Source organism: Nelusetta ayraudi, unplaced genomic scaffold, assembly GCF_046127955.1.
Source record: "Nelusetta ayraudi isolate G7.1 ecotype Tasmania unplaced genomic scaffold, CSIRO-AGI_Nayr_v1 ptg000135l, whole genome shotgun sequence".
Classification (NCBI taxonomy): domain Eukaryota; kingdom Metazoa; phylum Chordata; class Actinopteri; order Tetraodontiformes; family Monacanthidae; genus Nelusetta; species Nelusetta ayraudi.
In genome coordinates this window covers 2,184,614-2,200,896 of record NW_027466185.1, presented here as the reverse complement: position 1 = coordinate 2,200,896, position 16,283 = coordinate 2,184,614, and the positions used below count along the sequence as shown (strand labels likewise).

The following is a 16,283-nucleotide window of genomic DNA, read 5'->3' as shown; positions in this document are numbered from 1 at the left end:
TTATTGTTGCCGTTTTTGTGCAGTGTGCTCTGTGTGAAATCACTGTGCCTTTCCTATGCTCCTCTCAATCTTCTCCTGTGTGTTGCATGCCCATTTTAACTTCTAAAATTCTTCTGTCTCTTCCTCTTGTGAACGATAGTCGCCCAAGAAAAAAAAGGTAGGGAGAAAAGTCTTGTCAGCACATAACCACAATCATCAAGGTAATGCAGACAGGTGGTGCAGAGCATGTTGGCTGCTCCCCTACGCCTGCGATCAAGTCTCAAACACACTGTTGTACTTCTTCTCCAACTAGACAGTCATGTGCTGTCACTCTTTGACGCTGGCATGTTTAACGCTTCTTCATTTTTCTTTACCTCTTCACAAGAAACTGACCAAAGCCCAGAAGGCGCAGCTGAAGAAAGAGGAGGAGGAGAGGAAGCTCAGAGAGCAAGGTAATCTAGAGGCCCGGTCATCACACTGACTGACTGACTGCTGGTAAAAAAGCACCACGAGGCTGACAGGGTTTTCATGTTTTCGTGTCTGCTTGCCAGAGGAAGCACTGCTTCGAGCCGAGCAAGAGGAGCGGGAGAGGTTGGAAAGAGAGCGAAAAGAGAGGGAACTCGCTGCACTTGAGAAAAAGGTGACTTGCTCTCAGGGCTTCCGATGACTGTGCTCCACTGGACGTGGCTGGGCTCTGGTCTGGTCAACAAACAAATCATTTCATTCAAGAGTTGTAATGGGAAAAAAAAAGACAATATTCTTTGTCCGACCTGTCCATGTACTCGCAGTACTTGGAGTGCAGAGAGGAAGAGCTGAACGAACTGCACCACCTGCTGGATACTAATCACAAGGCAGTGACCAAATGGAAAACTGATGTTGTGGCAACAGCAAAGGTGAATTCAATATTTGTAGGGGGGTAGAAAAAAAAACATGACTTGTCATTGCATCCATTATTATTATTATTATTATTATTATTATTATTATTATTATTATTATTATTATTATTATTATTGTTATTATTATTATTATTATTTATCACCATTTCAGTATTTCCAAACCAATCATGATCAACAAATCAGTCATTTTCCTCTCCTTACCTGGGTTGAAGGAACCCTTAAAAGTGGAAAATATGATGCAAAACATGATGAATACTTATGTGTATGTGTGTATGTGTGTATGGCCTAGTGGGACAGGTACATGCGCTGTGACGGTACCCCAGACCCGGCGGTGCATCAGGACATCAACACTTACATGAGCTTGTGGAGGGATGACCTGGAGGTCGGCATGCAGGCCGTGCTCAAACAATGTAACCTCGCGCTGAAGGTGCGTCTGACAGATCAATAGAGAGGACAAATGAGAGTCAAGATGAGTTAGAGCAGCGATACCGAGGTTATCGGATGTAGACACAAAGTATTTAGTTTAGCCATGTCTATTTCGAATATGTCAGTCAAATGAAACCATTATTCAATTTGAAATCATAAATGAAGACATGCAATGTGAAGAACGGATTAAAATAGCAAAAAAAACTAAAATAATCAAAACATCAAAATTGAAAAGGAATGAGAAGAAGCACAACTCTCGCCCCCTTACAATGACTTACATTAAATACTTACCTTATACTATTCATTCATTCATCTTCTATACCCGCTTATTCCTCTTCAGGGATAAGAGTTATACTACTACTCTTATAAAATGATATAAAAATATATATCCTATATCAATGAATATATGTATATATATTACCCATAGACATCAATATCATACATTTTACAAAATACTATCCAAATTAACAAAAGTATTACACAACAAATGTATACACAGTTTACTCACATACACTACAACTCTTGATAGATTTTAGGCACTGACTCTTACCCTCCTGAGACCCAGGCCATTCACTTATGTCCTTTATGATGGACATTTTGTTCACCTGCATATTCCTTAAATATTTGGAGTTACCCTATCAAGCCCTATAGTACTCTGTAGAGGACACCCTGGGCTTTCCAGTGATGTCTCATGTGTTGCGTTTGCATGCTGGGAACTTTGCCTTTTTTCTCTGTCAAGATGGCTGCCATAACAACAACCACATTTTATGGAAAGAGGAGAGTTAAGTTAAATATTCCTTATCTGTTGCTGTTTTTACCATGATAATTATATATATTCTTGTTCATCAACATGTAAATAACAATATTTTTACATCATTTAATGAATGTCAACTGTAGTGGACACCAGCACAATTTGTCAATTAATGTAGTTAATGACTGCACATTGTTGTCGGAGAAAGAAGTGAAGCAGAAAGGATTCTGTACAAAATAGTAGAAGGAGATTCTGATCTGGAGCTGTCACATGAGGGAAATGATGAGGATGAGTTTCAGCCTGTGATGGATGATGAAGATGATGAAGGAGAATCTGAGACAGTCAGAGACAGAGCAGGAAAGTCATCGTGCTCTGTGGGCCAGGACTAATTTGTATGTTTTGGGTGGCGTAGACCCCTGTGACCAAATGCTGAGCTTCTACTGCATGTCAACCAGAACCAAGAAGTGGACGTCACGTGTGATGAAACATTTCTTTGATGTTGCCATTACAAATGCTTGGATCCGGTATAAATCTGACAGCAAAGCACCGAATCGACCAGCTAAGAACACACCGCAGTACCTGGACTTCAAATTGCACCTGGCTGAAGAACTGCTAGATAGTCCTTCATTTGTTGACTGCAGTGAAGAGACAGTGAAGAAGAGTATCAGCCACCAACCAAAACAAGGATCCCACAACCAGAGCCATCTGTACGCAGATTAGGAGCCCGGCACATGCCAGAGATGATGGACATCCAACATGCAGAAAGATGCAATGCAATGGCAAGACATATATCAGGTGCACCAAATGCAAGATGTTCCTCAGCATAACCAAAAAGAAAACGTGTCCAGGATTATCACAGCTAAAATAGCCAGAGGACGAAGAAAAGCACAACTGCTTATGTCTTATAGTTCAATGTTCAATGTAATGTATAACATTTTGTCCTTGCAAACACCAAGTAGCAGAAGATATATAGATATAGAATTTATTTTTTTTGTTCAAATTGAATATGTTCTTGGGTGAATATCAAAAGATATCACGCCACCCAAAACATACAAATTAGTCCTGGCCCACAGAGCACGATGACTTTCCTGCTCTGTCTCTGTGGCCCTGCAATGAACTGGCCACTTGTCCAGGGTGTCACCCTGCCTTCGCCCTAAGATAGGTGGGATAGGCTCCAGCAGACCCCCGTGACCCTGAATAGGAATAAGCGGGTATAGAAGATGATGATGATGATGATGATGATGATGATTGATGATGATCATAAATTCTAAATTCAGTTACATTTTTACACGGATATCGTCTTATTGCCCTCTACAGTGGACATGCTGTGAAATTCAAAGGAAAAATATATTTCTATAGTTTTTTTAGGCCCCAGAAGACAGGAAATCACACAAAAATAGAAATTTTAAGACACTTTTTTTCTTCAGTTCTCAGGAGGTTACAAAAGCAACCCCGATCTCCAATGTGTTTTGCGGAATTAACATTTTTAACCTTTTAAGAGGCTTAGGAATATCGGCCTAAGTTTCTAATTAGTTGTGATGAAACAAACACAACATGAATTAGAAAAAAATAAGCTCTCTTTAAAACCAGAAGCGACATAGAAAATTGCTATTAGCTCGCTGGTATTGGAATAATGAATGATTTGCCATTCATGATTCTAACAGTAGATGAAACGGACTATACACATCCCAAAAACGATTTATCTAAAATTGCAGATGCACACTAAAAATGAAGGGCCAGCAAGTAGATTCCTGTGTTTTGGTGTTGGTTAAGTCAAAGCTTTCTGTCACAGTTGATTGAAGAGCTGGAGGTGTTGGTCAGCGATCCACAAGAGGGGCGAAAGCACCAGGAGGAGCTCATGAACCTGCAGGAGCTTGTTCACCACAAACACCTCCTGATCACCGAGGAGATCCTCAAGGTAGCACCATCGGCGCCAGGCAGGTGTTTGGTGTGGTTGCACGGGGCTTTTTCAGGGGGGGGGATCACTTTATGTTCCTCCCCATTTTTGGCAGAGGGCCAGCGTGAACACGGACACCGAGACAGGGAACATGCAGACCGTGGTGAAAGATGACAACATCACCCTGTGTCTATGGGCAAACCTCAAGAAGAACCCCAGGTTTGTTCACAAAGGCGCAACGCAAACAAACTGTGTTATTGCAATCGATTGTAAAACAAACAAAATACATCAGATTTGTTGACTTTTTTAAAATCTAGATTTCTGTTTTAGTGATTTAGAGTCTGAACTTTTGCATATTCACTTTGCAAACTGCCAATAAAAAAACATTGAAGCCAGTCTTCCTTTACTAGTCATGATGAATTGAGGAATAGAGCTGCAGCAGGCTCCCCTCAAGTACCACAGAAGAAAACACAGATGAAATAAGGGAAGTGACTGTGAGCCCAATTTTAGCAATTGTGAGCAATTCTATTGAAACTAAATTGCCTTTGTTTTTTTGTTTTTTGTTTTTTTACATCAAAAGAACAGAAAAGCATAGAAGGCTGTTCATAGCAAAAATATAAAATAGGCCACCCATCATGGTAAATGTTCCATAGACACTCTCCTAAATGGATGTATAACATTAGTTATAATCTGGAGTGGTGTGTTTTTTTTAAATAGTGCTGTAAAGGCATAGAGAAACAAGATCACCTCTGAAGTTGCTGTGTCACAACTATTTGCAATGAAAATCAAACTGCAGCAAGTGAGGATGAAAACAAGAGCGCTTGGTGTTTTTTTGTGTTAATTCCATTGGCTGAATCCTTGTGGCAAGGTTTTTTGAGCCAAACCCCAACACTTTAATTCGATCATCCATGCGAGAACCTTTCAACTTAGTCCTCACTTTTTAACTTCAGATTTAAAGGTTTCATCTTTGGCGATCTGGGCTTCGGCTTCGAGCTCCCAAAACAGCTGGCCGTGAGCGACATCGCCATCAGGATCCTTCACACGCAGTACGACCACCTGTCTCTACGGAGCAGGATGGCTCACCCGGAAATTCACGTCGCCAACCCGAGGTGCGATCGCCACAGCCGACGCTGGTTTCTTAAAAAAAAAATTAAGTTAATAAATAATTAAATAGATGCTTGCTGTGAAACATTTAATCTTCTTATTTGCCCTCAGAACCCTCATCAGTCTCTTAGAAATACCCGAAGAAGTGGAACCGGAGCCGGAGGACGAGGAGCCCAAAGAAGAAGGGGAGGAGACGGGAGAGAGCGCCCCCAAGCGGGAGGATGGGGAGGCGCAGCCGCTCCAGGACTCGGAAGCGAAGGAGGCAAGATGGGAGAACTTTCTGCCCTCCGACTTCGTTTGAATGTGTCCCTTCCTGACGCTTCCCGTGCACCAATCAGAGCGCAGCAGGCGCACAGCTGCTGGAGGAGGGCGGCGGCCAGCTCGCGGCGGGGGAAGAAGGCCAAGACGCATCGCAGATGGAAGCACTGGAGGGTAAAACTGTTTTTTTTCTTCTAATTTTTACAAAAAACATCATTTTATATATATTTTTTCATATTTCCATTGTAAAACTACGTCACTGCGGCAGAGGAAGCAGCTCGAGAGCCGACGCCAGAGCTCCCCATCCAGGAGGTCAACCTACTGCACTTCACGCCCCTGGGCGGCATCTTCTACTACGACCTGTACCACCTCCCTCCCCAGTCCCACAACGTCCACGGCTGGGAAATCAGACAGGTGAGCGTCTTCCAGTAGCTGTGTTCCATTACAGTTTTTCGTAAAATAAAAGCGATATTTCTAATATTTCGACAAAGTACAATTGCGTTTCCATTGAATGGTGTGAAGCGCATAAGCCGTAATTCTTGTAAAATCTCGTCCTGTGAGACCCCACTTTGAGCAGGATGGAGGTACTGCTTTTCAAAGCCCTTCTCCCTCATTTCTTTTCTAATTCCTTGCATAATCTGCATTTTGCTGTCAAGAATGGTTTTTATTTTTTTCTTTGATTCCTTTGTCCAAACATAACGCGGCATTTTCACTTGAAGTGAACTGGTCACGTTACCCCGTACGTCACATCCGGTGATGTGTGAATGCGAAAAAGTGTTTTTTCAACACTTTTGTTGAAAAAGTGTTTTTTCCATCCATCCATCCATCCATCCATCCAATTTCAATACCAGCTTCTTCCTGAGCTCAGGGTCTGCTGGAGCCTCTCCCAGCTATTATAGGGCGAAGGCAGGGTGGCACCCTGGACAAGATGCCAGTTCATCACAGGGCCACATAGAGACAACCAACCATTCGCACTACAGACAATTTAGAGTTTCCAATTCACCTCACAGCCAGAGAACCCTGAGAGAAGCCACGCAGACACAGGGAGAACATGCAAACTCCACACAGAAAGGTCCCCAGCCCGGAATCAAACCCACGACCTTCATGCTGTGAGGTGGTAGCGCTAAAGACTGCGCCACCACACTTTTGCGATATACCCGTCAATCGATGTCTGAAAAAAGCACCTCATGAGAACGTAAAAACATTTTGGAGATATTTGAGAGGTTTTTCCAAGTTTAGGTGTTTCCATTTCCAGTTTTTTTTCTTTGTAGATTCTGGAAAAAGGCCTGGTGGTGTTTGCGTACCCACCCAAGAGTTCTGAGCAGGATGAAAAAGAAGAGAACCCTCCCATTACCGTGTGTCTCAAACTGCCTGACTACGTGGCGTTCTTCAAAACCCCCCACGTGGCCCGCTGGGATGCTGCAGGTAACAGGACTAATTTCACGAGCCGCAGTAAAACGATGGCAAATTGGTTTAAAGGAGAGTTTGAGAGGAAGATGGAATGAGTGCAGGTACTTAAAACCTTAAAATTACTTTTTCATTTTATTTTTTATTCTATAATTGTTTTTGTGAGACCTGTATTTTTCATTTTTAGAATTAAAAAAATGATAAAATTTCATTTTTTAAATATAATCCTTTGTCCCCCTGATTCAGTTAAATTATATTTTCCTTAATTTTTTTTATTTCATAATTTTTTTAAGGTTTTGTTATAGTTTTCAGACCTGTAATTTTTCTTTATAGTATTTTAAAAATGTTTAAATTGCATCCCCCCCCCCCCCCTGATTTGGTTTAATTGTTTTTTGTTCCATCCTTTCTTAATTCCTTGGTACACATTAGGGCCCTTTCTGTTTTCAATCAAATAGTGAACTACCAGTAAATGTGATCCACTGAAAAATTTGTTTTACAAATACATTGTGATTTATGGATCAAGGTCAAACTCGTATAGATGAAAGTGTTTTTTTATTCTCCAGACAGAAACTGGAGGATGGACGGCATCACCGACATCTCTCACGAGGAGGAAGAGGCCAAGATCTCCTTCAAGGCGGACTCCTACCAGCCGTTTGTCCTGATGCAGGAGACCTTCATCAACTTCCCCATTCAGGGCTGGGAGCTCAGGCCGCTGGGTCAAGACTCGGTCCTTTACACCATCAGAGCGCCGCTGATTGAGTTTGGCATCAAGGTCAAGGTGAGGTCAAAGCGGAGACTCCAGTCGCGAGCCAGACCTTCAACCTTTTCTGCTTTTCTCATCCTGCTTTGTAGTGGAGCAACTTAATAAATGACCTTAAAGACATTGTAGAGCTTGAGAAAGAAATACATCTATTTAGCCCCGTTTACAGTCTTGCATTGAATTACCTTCCACAAGTTTAGAAGGAGACAAAACAACAACGCAAATAAATACCTTCAGGGAAGAGGTGGCACTGCCCCTTGTGACATCGCAAAGGGCTCATTTCAGCAAGAGCAGGGCTTGCAAAGGACGTAGAGAAAACTCAGGGTTTCAACTCTTTCATTTGCCTCTGTGGTGACAGGGTCATCAATGCATGCTGCTGTCGGAACATGAGAGGGGTCTCTCCCACCTCAAGGACAAGTGGATGAGCAGCTCTGCCCTGCAGCAGGCGCTCATCAATGCCGGGGTCAACGTCTTTGTGAACGAGCACACAGAGAAATTTGTCAGTTCCCGCGGCAAGGTCAGTGTTGCCGTTCAAACAGACGACCAGAGGAGGATCGGTTCGAGGTTCCAATGTCTCAAGTTGCAATTCTGCTACGTTTGACTTTTTTCCCGTCCCTTTGCAGGACCCGCTCACAGAGCACGCCATCTACGAACAGATGGCCCTCATCTCCTCTGTCTGCGCCTTCTCGTGGAGCAAGTGGAATTCAAAAAGCGGCAACGAGCATCTGGTCGTTCAGGTATTTTACCCGCTGCAGCTTTTCAAACTTCAAATGCTCTGCAACGTGACAATCGCGTTCCCTTTGCCCGCTCCCTCCCTCCCTCAGGCGTGCGAGCACCGCGGCCCCGACGCCGTGCCCGAGGACTCGTGGAATCTCTACCTGCTGGCCGCCCAGAAGATCCTAAAGCTGGGCATCGTCGAGGGGAGCAAGACCTACGACGCCGAGTACGACCCCCAGCAGGGCTTTCACTCCACCCTGGTCCACATGCTGCAGGAGACCATGAGCGGCCAGAGCGTCGCCCAGTCCCGGCAGTCCTCCTTCCTGTACGTGGACACGGTGCAGAGCCTGCTCTGTGGCACCAGGCCCCTCATGTACTCGTAGTCACCCAGAGATCTAGCCAAGCGAAGTCTTCCCTCTTGATCCAACATGCTGCATGGAATCGCTGCTGCGCGATCGGCTGAATCGAGGTGTTCGCCTATGAGAGTATAAATGTGTATCGGATGAATCAGTTACTTTTAGCAACTGAAAATATACATTGGTAAGCAAATATATCACCTTTCCCCCCCATGCTATGTCAATATATCACTTTAAATGTTGCACCTTTACAGAATGTCTGAAGGTTCACAGTTGTCAAGGTCATCGTAGTCTTGAAGGTTAAGCAAAGGTAAACAAACTTTTTTTTTTTGGTTAACTTCAAGACATTTCGCCTCATCTATGCTGTGCCTTTTGGACGAGAGGCTCAACATTCTCAAGTTAGCAAAAAAACAAGAAAAAACAAAAAACAGGACTTCAAGACGACACTGTCAGGGCTAAAACAAAGGAACATTTTGGCATTTAGGGTTTCTGTACAAAAAAAGACACTAATTCTACTAGAGAATCAGCTACTTTATTTGTGCAAAGTTTCACGCATCTTCTTTGGAACATACAAAAAAAAAAAACGTGTACAAGTTGAAAATGGTGACCACCACAGCAAGAATAAAAAAACAAAAAAAAAAACTTTGGTGTGGAAACTGGAACCAGAACCATAACAGATATTCACATTGGGCCTCCACCCTCAGTCAACACTAAACAAACTCATAAATATTGTTTTTTCAGAAATTTAAAATACCTTAAAGATTTATTACCAGTGTTTCCAGACTTAAAACAAAAAAATGTACTTGAGGAGGAGCGAGGAAAAAGGGCGATTGTCCTCAAGTGCATGAAATGTGTTTAAAAAATGCGGCCGAACACACGTCGGTGGAGGGGTGCTTGGATTTTTACCGTGTTGGGACTTAATCGGACTGAGTTAACAGTCAACCCTGATGAGTTCCAACGGGCAGTTTCCCTACGCGAGGTTTAATAAAGAAAAGAAAAAGGTAACAATCAAACCAGTGATCGTGTGTTGAGCTGCTGACCAGAAAAAGAAAACTAAAAACAGCTCCTTCATAAAAACACGCATTCACAAACACACACACGGAGTAACTAATTCAGCAAAAGGTGTGATGTGATGCATAAAGTCCAAGGGGACCCCCGCCCCTCGCCCTGACCCGGAGGTCCGAGCAGTCCCAGAGGCACCCCTGGAGCAACCCTCGGCTCCTGGGGTGGTGGGTGCACTTAAAGTTCCTTCATCAACCCCCCCCCCCAAACTGGTCTTGATGGGGCTAGACGGGGGGCTGCCCGTTGTGACGCAGCCCTGCGTAGGGCCACAGCAGCTGCTGGATGGTCATCCAGGAGTCTCCCGTCCCCACAGGAGCCGCGTCCACCGCCGGCTGCATCACCAGGCTGGCCAGCAGCGCCAGGAGCCCTGCGTGGGGGGTGGGAATAAAAGTCTGGAATAGCTCACAACTATAAAAAGGTCAGCAGTGCGACAATCCGAAACCAATAAAGATGAAACCACAATGCTTCGAGTGGTTAACGTGTGAAAAGGAGAAATAATCCTTGTTTGCAGTTTTCTATAAAGTGTAAAATCAATATTGACAAGTTGTCACTATGCTAATGTCAATAAGGGGCCAGAAATAACAACAGCCCATTCTTTGCTTTGACCATTCGGCCTCACTGTTCAGGAGGTCCGTTTCCCTCAAGAGCATATTTCTGGAAAATCGGCCCCTCCATGACATCACAAAGGGTGCCACCTAGAGGCTGCCTCGTTCCGATCCCTTACCAAACGTGACCAGAGAGACTAAAAATACCCAACTAACTTTGGAAAAGAAGGACCGATCGGGAACTGCTGGAAGCTGCTCTCCAGTGAAAAGATCTACAAAAGGCGGTAAAACAAGTTAAAACAGACAAGAAAAACTAAACAAAAAACAGGGTACCTGCGAGCACCACCACGATGGCCAACCAGAGCCAGAGGCCTCTGCTGCCTCGGGCCACCGCCGCCGCTGCGGCCCGGGACGAGGTGAGGCCGTGGGACAGAGACTGAGCCAGACCCTGGTCCGAGGGGCAGGACGGAGAGCTCGGACTGGAGGAACGGACGACAGGACAGTGGAAACGTCACCGCCAGTCACGTGGTCACGGGACGCCGGGCCGGAATGAAGCGACGGGTCAGGGAAGTTACCAGAAACGGCCCCGAGAAGAATAATAATTAGAAACAGGGACGCTGCGGTCGACCCTGTGGAGGGCCATTTGTGGTAACCGATGGGATGGATTAGCGGTTAGCGCTGCTGAATTTTCCCTTCGCACCCACACGACATGACTGTGATTTGAGGATGGAGCGGCAAAGCAAAGGGCGGCAATGAGGCAAATCAATGCGTGCGGTGATTGTCTTTTTTTTTAATGCAGAATCCAGAAGCCCCCTTCGAACCCGACTCCCTTCACACTTACAGCATGACAAAAAGCTCATCCTGGCTCCTGAGCCATGTGGAGGGAGGAGAGAGAGAGGGAGGAAGGAAGATAAAGACAGTAGATAGGTGAGGCGCCCAGTGAAACTGCCTGGGGTTAAATGAGTCAGTCCTTCACATATTAGTTGTTGGAAGAAGCAAGAGGACAAGACAAACACAAAACAAGTGCACCGGTTAGGAAATCAGTCAGGTGTCGGGCCTGTTGTTAGTCAAACACGACTCGAGACCCATGCATGAAACGCAAAAAGCATTGATCATTTGTCACCCAGACGCACATTCACACTGTTCTCAAGGCATCAGCCGGAGGAAAAAGGATTCAATTGTGGTCCCGCACTTTCTTTTTTTTTGAATTGCCTGCGTTGACATGATTCCAAGCTGTAGAGCCCCTGGAGAAAAGGAAGCCGTCCCGGCGCAGGCCGACGTGACAGAGTCGCATCACTTGGGGCGGTCCTACATTCGCTTTGATCGGTTAAGTCAAATGCTGTCATTGATTTAGATTCATCCTTTGACAGATTATTGGGAGCGCTGAAGGTGTTGAACTCATTGATAACCAGGACCAAGGCTTCCTCAGGTGATTTGTCCCAAATTAAAAGTCCCATATTGTTGTGACGTTCAACGTCGCTGATGTTTTGCAATTACTGGTGCATGGCTGTAAATAGAGGAAAAACTCCACTGAAATGAGCCAAAGGTATTAAAATGGTTTCCTGAGTATCAGCTCTTGGTGATGTCACAAAGGGGATGACGCACCTCGCAGATAAGCGAGAGATCAGCCTCCCCAGACTGTGTCATTTCCTCTCAAAACCTTTTTTTGTTTTTACATGGTGCTGCAAACAGAGGGCTAAATATTCTGTTTGCTAGAGCTCTAATGAGAAAAATAAAAAATCTAAATCAAAATCTGCACTGGGAGTTTTAACAACTCCAGATGTCCAACACGGGACCTTTAGCTTGACAGCAAACCTCCAGCGTCCTCGAGCAAAGTGAACAGGACCTGAGGCACCAAGTGATGAACTCTTCCGTCTCGACCTGCAGGAAGTGGTGCTGCACTCAGGCTGATGGTGGCGGCGGCGGCGAGACGGTGGTAGTGGTGGTGGGGGGGTCGTTGAACTAACGTCTTGAGGGGCAGAATGAGAGAGGTGAGTTTGCTGCCCAGCTCGCTGAGGCTGGACTTCCTCCTCTCTGCCTGCGGCGGGTTCTCCGGCTGCTCATCCGACTCCAACGGGCGCTCGGCGCCGTCGCCCCTGTTTGGTTTGGTTTTAATTGGTGGGGGGGCGAAGGGAGGGGGGTTCACAACAGACACGCGGCTTCAGTCGCACAAGCACAGAGAACATCAAGGCGCACGTGGCGTGCATTTCATGCATGTACGCGGCGTCACATATGTTCCCTCTTTTGGACAAACGTAGGACGATCACACGACCTGCTCTCTCGTGCAGTGCGGCAGAGGACGTGCAGTTATAGAGAAAATAATCAAACAAGCACGGAATCGCACTCTGACATTTAGAAAAATGTGCATCATCTTTTTTTTTCCTTTTCTTTCTTTTCTGTTTTTAGCATGCCTTAGAATTGAGTGTCCAGGCTTTGTGTGACAGGAACCCAGATGCATAAACGGCAAACTTGACATCGTGGTTATGTCTTTTTTTTACTTGGTTAAATGACGGATGATGTGACTGGTGCGCTGGTTCCTGAAAGACATGAAAACGGACCCGACGCTACTATAATACACATCTGTTCATCACACCGCTACTCATGCGTCACACCTCAATAAATGGGATTTCTGAGCTGGTAAAGCCACCTGAAACCCTCCCGTGGTCGCAACTTGAGGCGGAAACATGAAAAGTTGGTTGCAATTCAATATTGGCAGAGGTGGGAAGTAACCAAGTACAAATACTTTGTTGTACTTAAGTCCAGGTATTGTTACTTTCCTTGAGTACCGGCACTATTCCCTTACAGTCATACCGTTCATTTGCCGCATGGTCTCCTTTCACGGCCACTGAGAGTGAGAGAGAGCAGCTGCGATTATGCATCTGGGCTCGTCTATACTGTGCGACGCGTGCTCCTGAACGACCAGAGGTGGCGCCCATCCCCCGCTGTGTCTTACCCCTTCATCGCGACGGAGGGCTCTTCGGTGTCGACCCAGGCCGCCGAGCTAACAAAGCGCTTTAGCGGCGGGCGCGCCGAGCTCTTCCCTGCCACGTTCCTGGAAACCATCGTCACAACACAGTTGGGGCGTGACAGCAAAACAAAAAAAGAGAAAAAAAAACACCACGGACGGTGCAAAGACCCTCTGCGGTTTCGCACGAGTGCACCACATTCGCTTGTTTCTCAGGCAACCTGCCCCTCGCTCATCTCAGTTTCGCCGAGCTTTGTGTGAGGAAGAGAAAAACCGTTTCAGCGCCTCCAGTGGGCCACGAGTGCAGCTACGTACCATGGGGATCGGCGGGTCAGTCGCTCTGCTTCGGCCTCGGAGCAGTCTTGCGTTTTTGACTGTGACAGGAAGCGAATAAAGAATAAACGCAATAAAAAAAACCACACATTAAAAAACAAAAAAAATCAGAACTACCACATTGACCATCGGTTGCATCGACACCACGTGTCGGTTTATTTGGATTAACTTGGTTGTGGAATTTTTTTTTCTGTTAAACATATTTTGAGCTCAGCAGATTTTTGAAGGCACATCCGACAAACAACGGAGCCCAAACTCGGCCTCTGTGCAACTTCCTCTGGTACAACCGTCGTCACGTCATACCTACCATGTCAAAGTGCATGTTGCCGCCGCCACCGCCGCCGCCGGAGCGAGGGATTGCTGCGATGCTGACCCGACGGGCTGAGGACTGCTGGGTTTCAAAAGGACAAAAAAAAAAAAAAAAATCTAAATTATACATATGCAAATACGTTGATGACGGGGGAAGTGAAGCAGCGCCAAAACCGACCTTGTAGTACTGCGACGTCTGCTGCTTCTTGGCGCGGAAGTCGTCTGGAAAAAAGAGGCGATTGCCATTTTAGTGAAATGCTAAATTATGACTAGTAAGACTAGTACTATTAATAATTTTAAATTAACAAGTAGTACTAAAACAAAAATATTAATATTTTATGACTATTATATATTACTATTTTTTTTCTTTATTTATTAATTTGTAAAAATGCATTTTGTACTAAAACGCAATTCATTCTTTGTAATTATTAATAAAGCAGCAATAAATCGAAATGAATAAGTATAAGTATTATTAGTATGTATTAATTAGAATGAATGATGTCGCCTCGCCTCTTTCCGTGTGCGAGCCGAACGAGCGTTCGTTCTGCATGAGCGTCTCCCGCAGCTCCAGCAGCTCGGCGTGCTCCTTGGTGTACATCCTCCTCAGGTTCTCCACGTGCTGGATCATCACCTCCACCGCCTTGCCGATGCGGTTCTCCTGCAGGAAGAGAGGGAGCGGTGGGGAGGGGGACGTTTCAGAGCCACAATGCACGTCGTGTCGGGGGGGGGGGATAAACTGTAGTGGTGATGGTGGAGCGTATTGGAATACCTGATGGATGGCCCCCAGCATCTCCGAGCGACTGGACACCCTGGTCATGGACTGGATGAGGATGTCCAGGTTCTTCTGCAGCCTCTGGATGATCTCCATGGACTGGTTGTCGTCCTCGCACAGGGGAGTCAGAGCCTGGCGGGCAGCGGAGAGAGAAAACGAGGGGGAAACGGCAGAGCAAAAAAGGACGGGGAAGGAGAGAGAACAGACGCTCGGTTAGAACCGATGCCAACAAGGAGCGCAGCCCACCAGACGGGAGCACGAGGAGAAAGAAAGTGGCTGCTGCGACTCCGACAGTTGCTCGAGGTCGTCACTTCAGCGTTTTGCAACAAACATGTCAGCGATCGAGTGCACATAAACATGAACATAGCCTGAATTTGACTTCAAACAGACGCGGTGGAAAAAAACCACCACAGCACTCCGCTTTGTTTTTTTCTACAAACTGTGCCGATATTTACTTCTGGGTTATCGTCATTATCACAATATCAACCTCAGAAGCTGAGCTTTATTACCGTTCATGGCAAGGCTACATGTAGAATTTGGTCAATATGTGGCATTACCGACGTGTGTATTTAACACCATCATAAAGATAAACCAAAAGTATAACATAAAAAAAAGACGAAATATAAAAAAGACAAAGGTCAGAAGGCACTTTATGCTGATTGAAAACCCAAATTTAAACTCCACTAGCTCCAAAGCTGGGTGACACCCGTCGAGACCATCTGGACCAATCGGGTACATGGGCAGCGGGCTCCAACCTGCAGCAGTCCCTGGCAGCTGGACACCTCCCTGCGGACGTTCTCCTCGGCCAGGTCTCGCGAGCGCTCCTCCAGCCTGAGTCTCTTCTCCAGGGTGAACATGTCGCACTTGAAGCCCAGAGCCAGACGCTGAAACTCTGCCTGTAAAACGGAAAATGATGCCATGAAAGTTCTACCATTGTTGTTTTGGCCAATAAACTGAATGAAAAAAAAAATTGACCAATAATGATAAAAACTTCAATTAAAAGGAAATGAATCGACTTCTAAATGTTTTCTCATGCAATGAGAGACCGGATAAGTAATCAAACAAGTCAAAACTCAGCGTAGAACAAGATTAGCAACTGCGTATTCCAAATAATGCAACGGTGAAAAAGAAGTTTTGCTTTGGTATCAGTTGAGAGTTACACACCTCGACCTCCTTGTCGTTGGGTGACAGGCTGCAGATGACAGACAGAAAGCAATGAGCCCCTCTGAGACTAACTGCATTCGCATTTGCACTGATGACCCCTTGCCGCCTCACCTGTTGCAATCTTTCAAGGTGTCGTTGTTGTCGGAAATGCGTGACGTCTCCGCTGGGAAGCGAAACACAGACAAAGCGTGAAAAAACACAGACATTTCTTATTGACATCCGGCACCCAAAGCTGGGAGCTACCTTCACTCTCGGCGGCTGGGCTGCCTTCACTTTGGTCCTCTTGACTCTTTTGCTCGTCGATCACCTCCATGTTGAGCGACTGCTCCTGCGGGAGCCAGACAAACTTTACTGGCTTCAGCCTCCTCAACTTTGGAGGTCATCCAAAGCAATTAACCCATGTAGTGTCAAATAGACTAATTCATTCAATTCAATTAATTAATAATTAATCAAACTTTCGTCATATTAAATGGTACAGTAGAGCATATGGCACCCGGAACGGTTGAGAAAATTTGCACAAATAATAGCAACGATGCTGCTTCCAAAGTGGCCAAGTGTGAATTCTTCCATGGAGGTTATCAC

The 16,283-nt window shown here is 45.4% G+C and overlaps 2 protein-coding genes across 7 annotated transcripts in view; one reads left to right on the top strand and one right to left on the bottom strand.

The window, feature by feature from the left end:
* The first annotated feature begins 52 nt into the window (after nucleotides 1-52).
* Nucleotides 53-8,981, top strand: dnai7 (dynein axonemal intermediate chain 7). The gene is made up of 14 exons (XM_076051600.1): nucleotides 53-431; nucleotides 531-619; nucleotides 768-872; nucleotides 1,165-1,302; nucleotides 3,845-3,970; nucleotides 4,065-4,168; nucleotides 4,900-5,058; nucleotides 5,165-5,352; nucleotides 5,562-5,725; nucleotides 6,583-6,736; nucleotides 7,282-7,496; nucleotides 7,837-7,995; nucleotides 8,102-8,215; nucleotides 8,303-8,981. The coding sequence occupies exons 1-14, from the start codon at nucleotides 299-301 to the stop codon at nucleotides 8,576-8,578; spliced, it is 2,124 nt and encodes a 707-aa protein (XP_075907715.1). The 5' UTR covers nucleotides 53-298; the 3' UTR covers nucleotides 8,579-8,981.
* An 80-nt stretch (nucleotides 8,982-9,061) lies between these two features.
* The window catches only part of lrmp (lymphoid-restricted membrane protein), a 33,291-nt gene continuing 26,069 nt past the window's right edge, over nucleotides 9,062-16,283 (bottom strand). For 3 of the 6 annotated variants that reach the window (XM_076051736.1, XM_076051735.1, XM_076051738.1), the window contains exons 27-39: nucleotides 15,945-16,029; nucleotides 15,813-15,864; nucleotides 15,702-15,729; nucleotides 15,293-15,433; nucleotides 14,535-14,669; nucleotides 14,276-14,423; nucleotides 13,944-13,987; nucleotides 13,764-13,847; nucleotides 13,439-13,497; nucleotides 13,112-13,210; nucleotides 12,126-12,254; nucleotides 10,492-10,637; nucleotides 9,062-9,980 (exon numbers count right to left, since the gene is read on the bottom strand). In XM_076051736.1, coding sequence (XP_075907851.1) covers nucleotides 9,838-9,980; nucleotides 10,492-10,637; nucleotides 12,126-12,254; nucleotides 13,112-13,210; nucleotides 13,439-13,497; nucleotides 13,764-13,847; nucleotides 13,944-13,987; nucleotides 14,276-14,423; nucleotides 14,535-14,669; nucleotides 15,293-15,433; nucleotides 15,702-15,729; nucleotides 15,813-15,864; nucleotides 15,945-16,029 — 1,293 coding nt within the window. In that variant the 3' untranslated portion in view covers nucleotides 9,062-9,837. The remainder of the gene's footprint in view (nucleotides 9,981-10,491; nucleotides 10,638-12,125; nucleotides 12,255-13,111; nucleotides 13,211-13,438; nucleotides 13,498-13,763; nucleotides 13,848-13,943; nucleotides 13,988-14,275; nucleotides 14,424-14,534; nucleotides 14,670-15,292; nucleotides 15,434-15,701; nucleotides 15,730-15,812; nucleotides 15,865-15,944; nucleotides 16,030-16,283) is intronic. The other 3 variants (XM_076051737.1, XM_076051739.1, XM_076051740.1) reach the window with 3 other exon arrangements.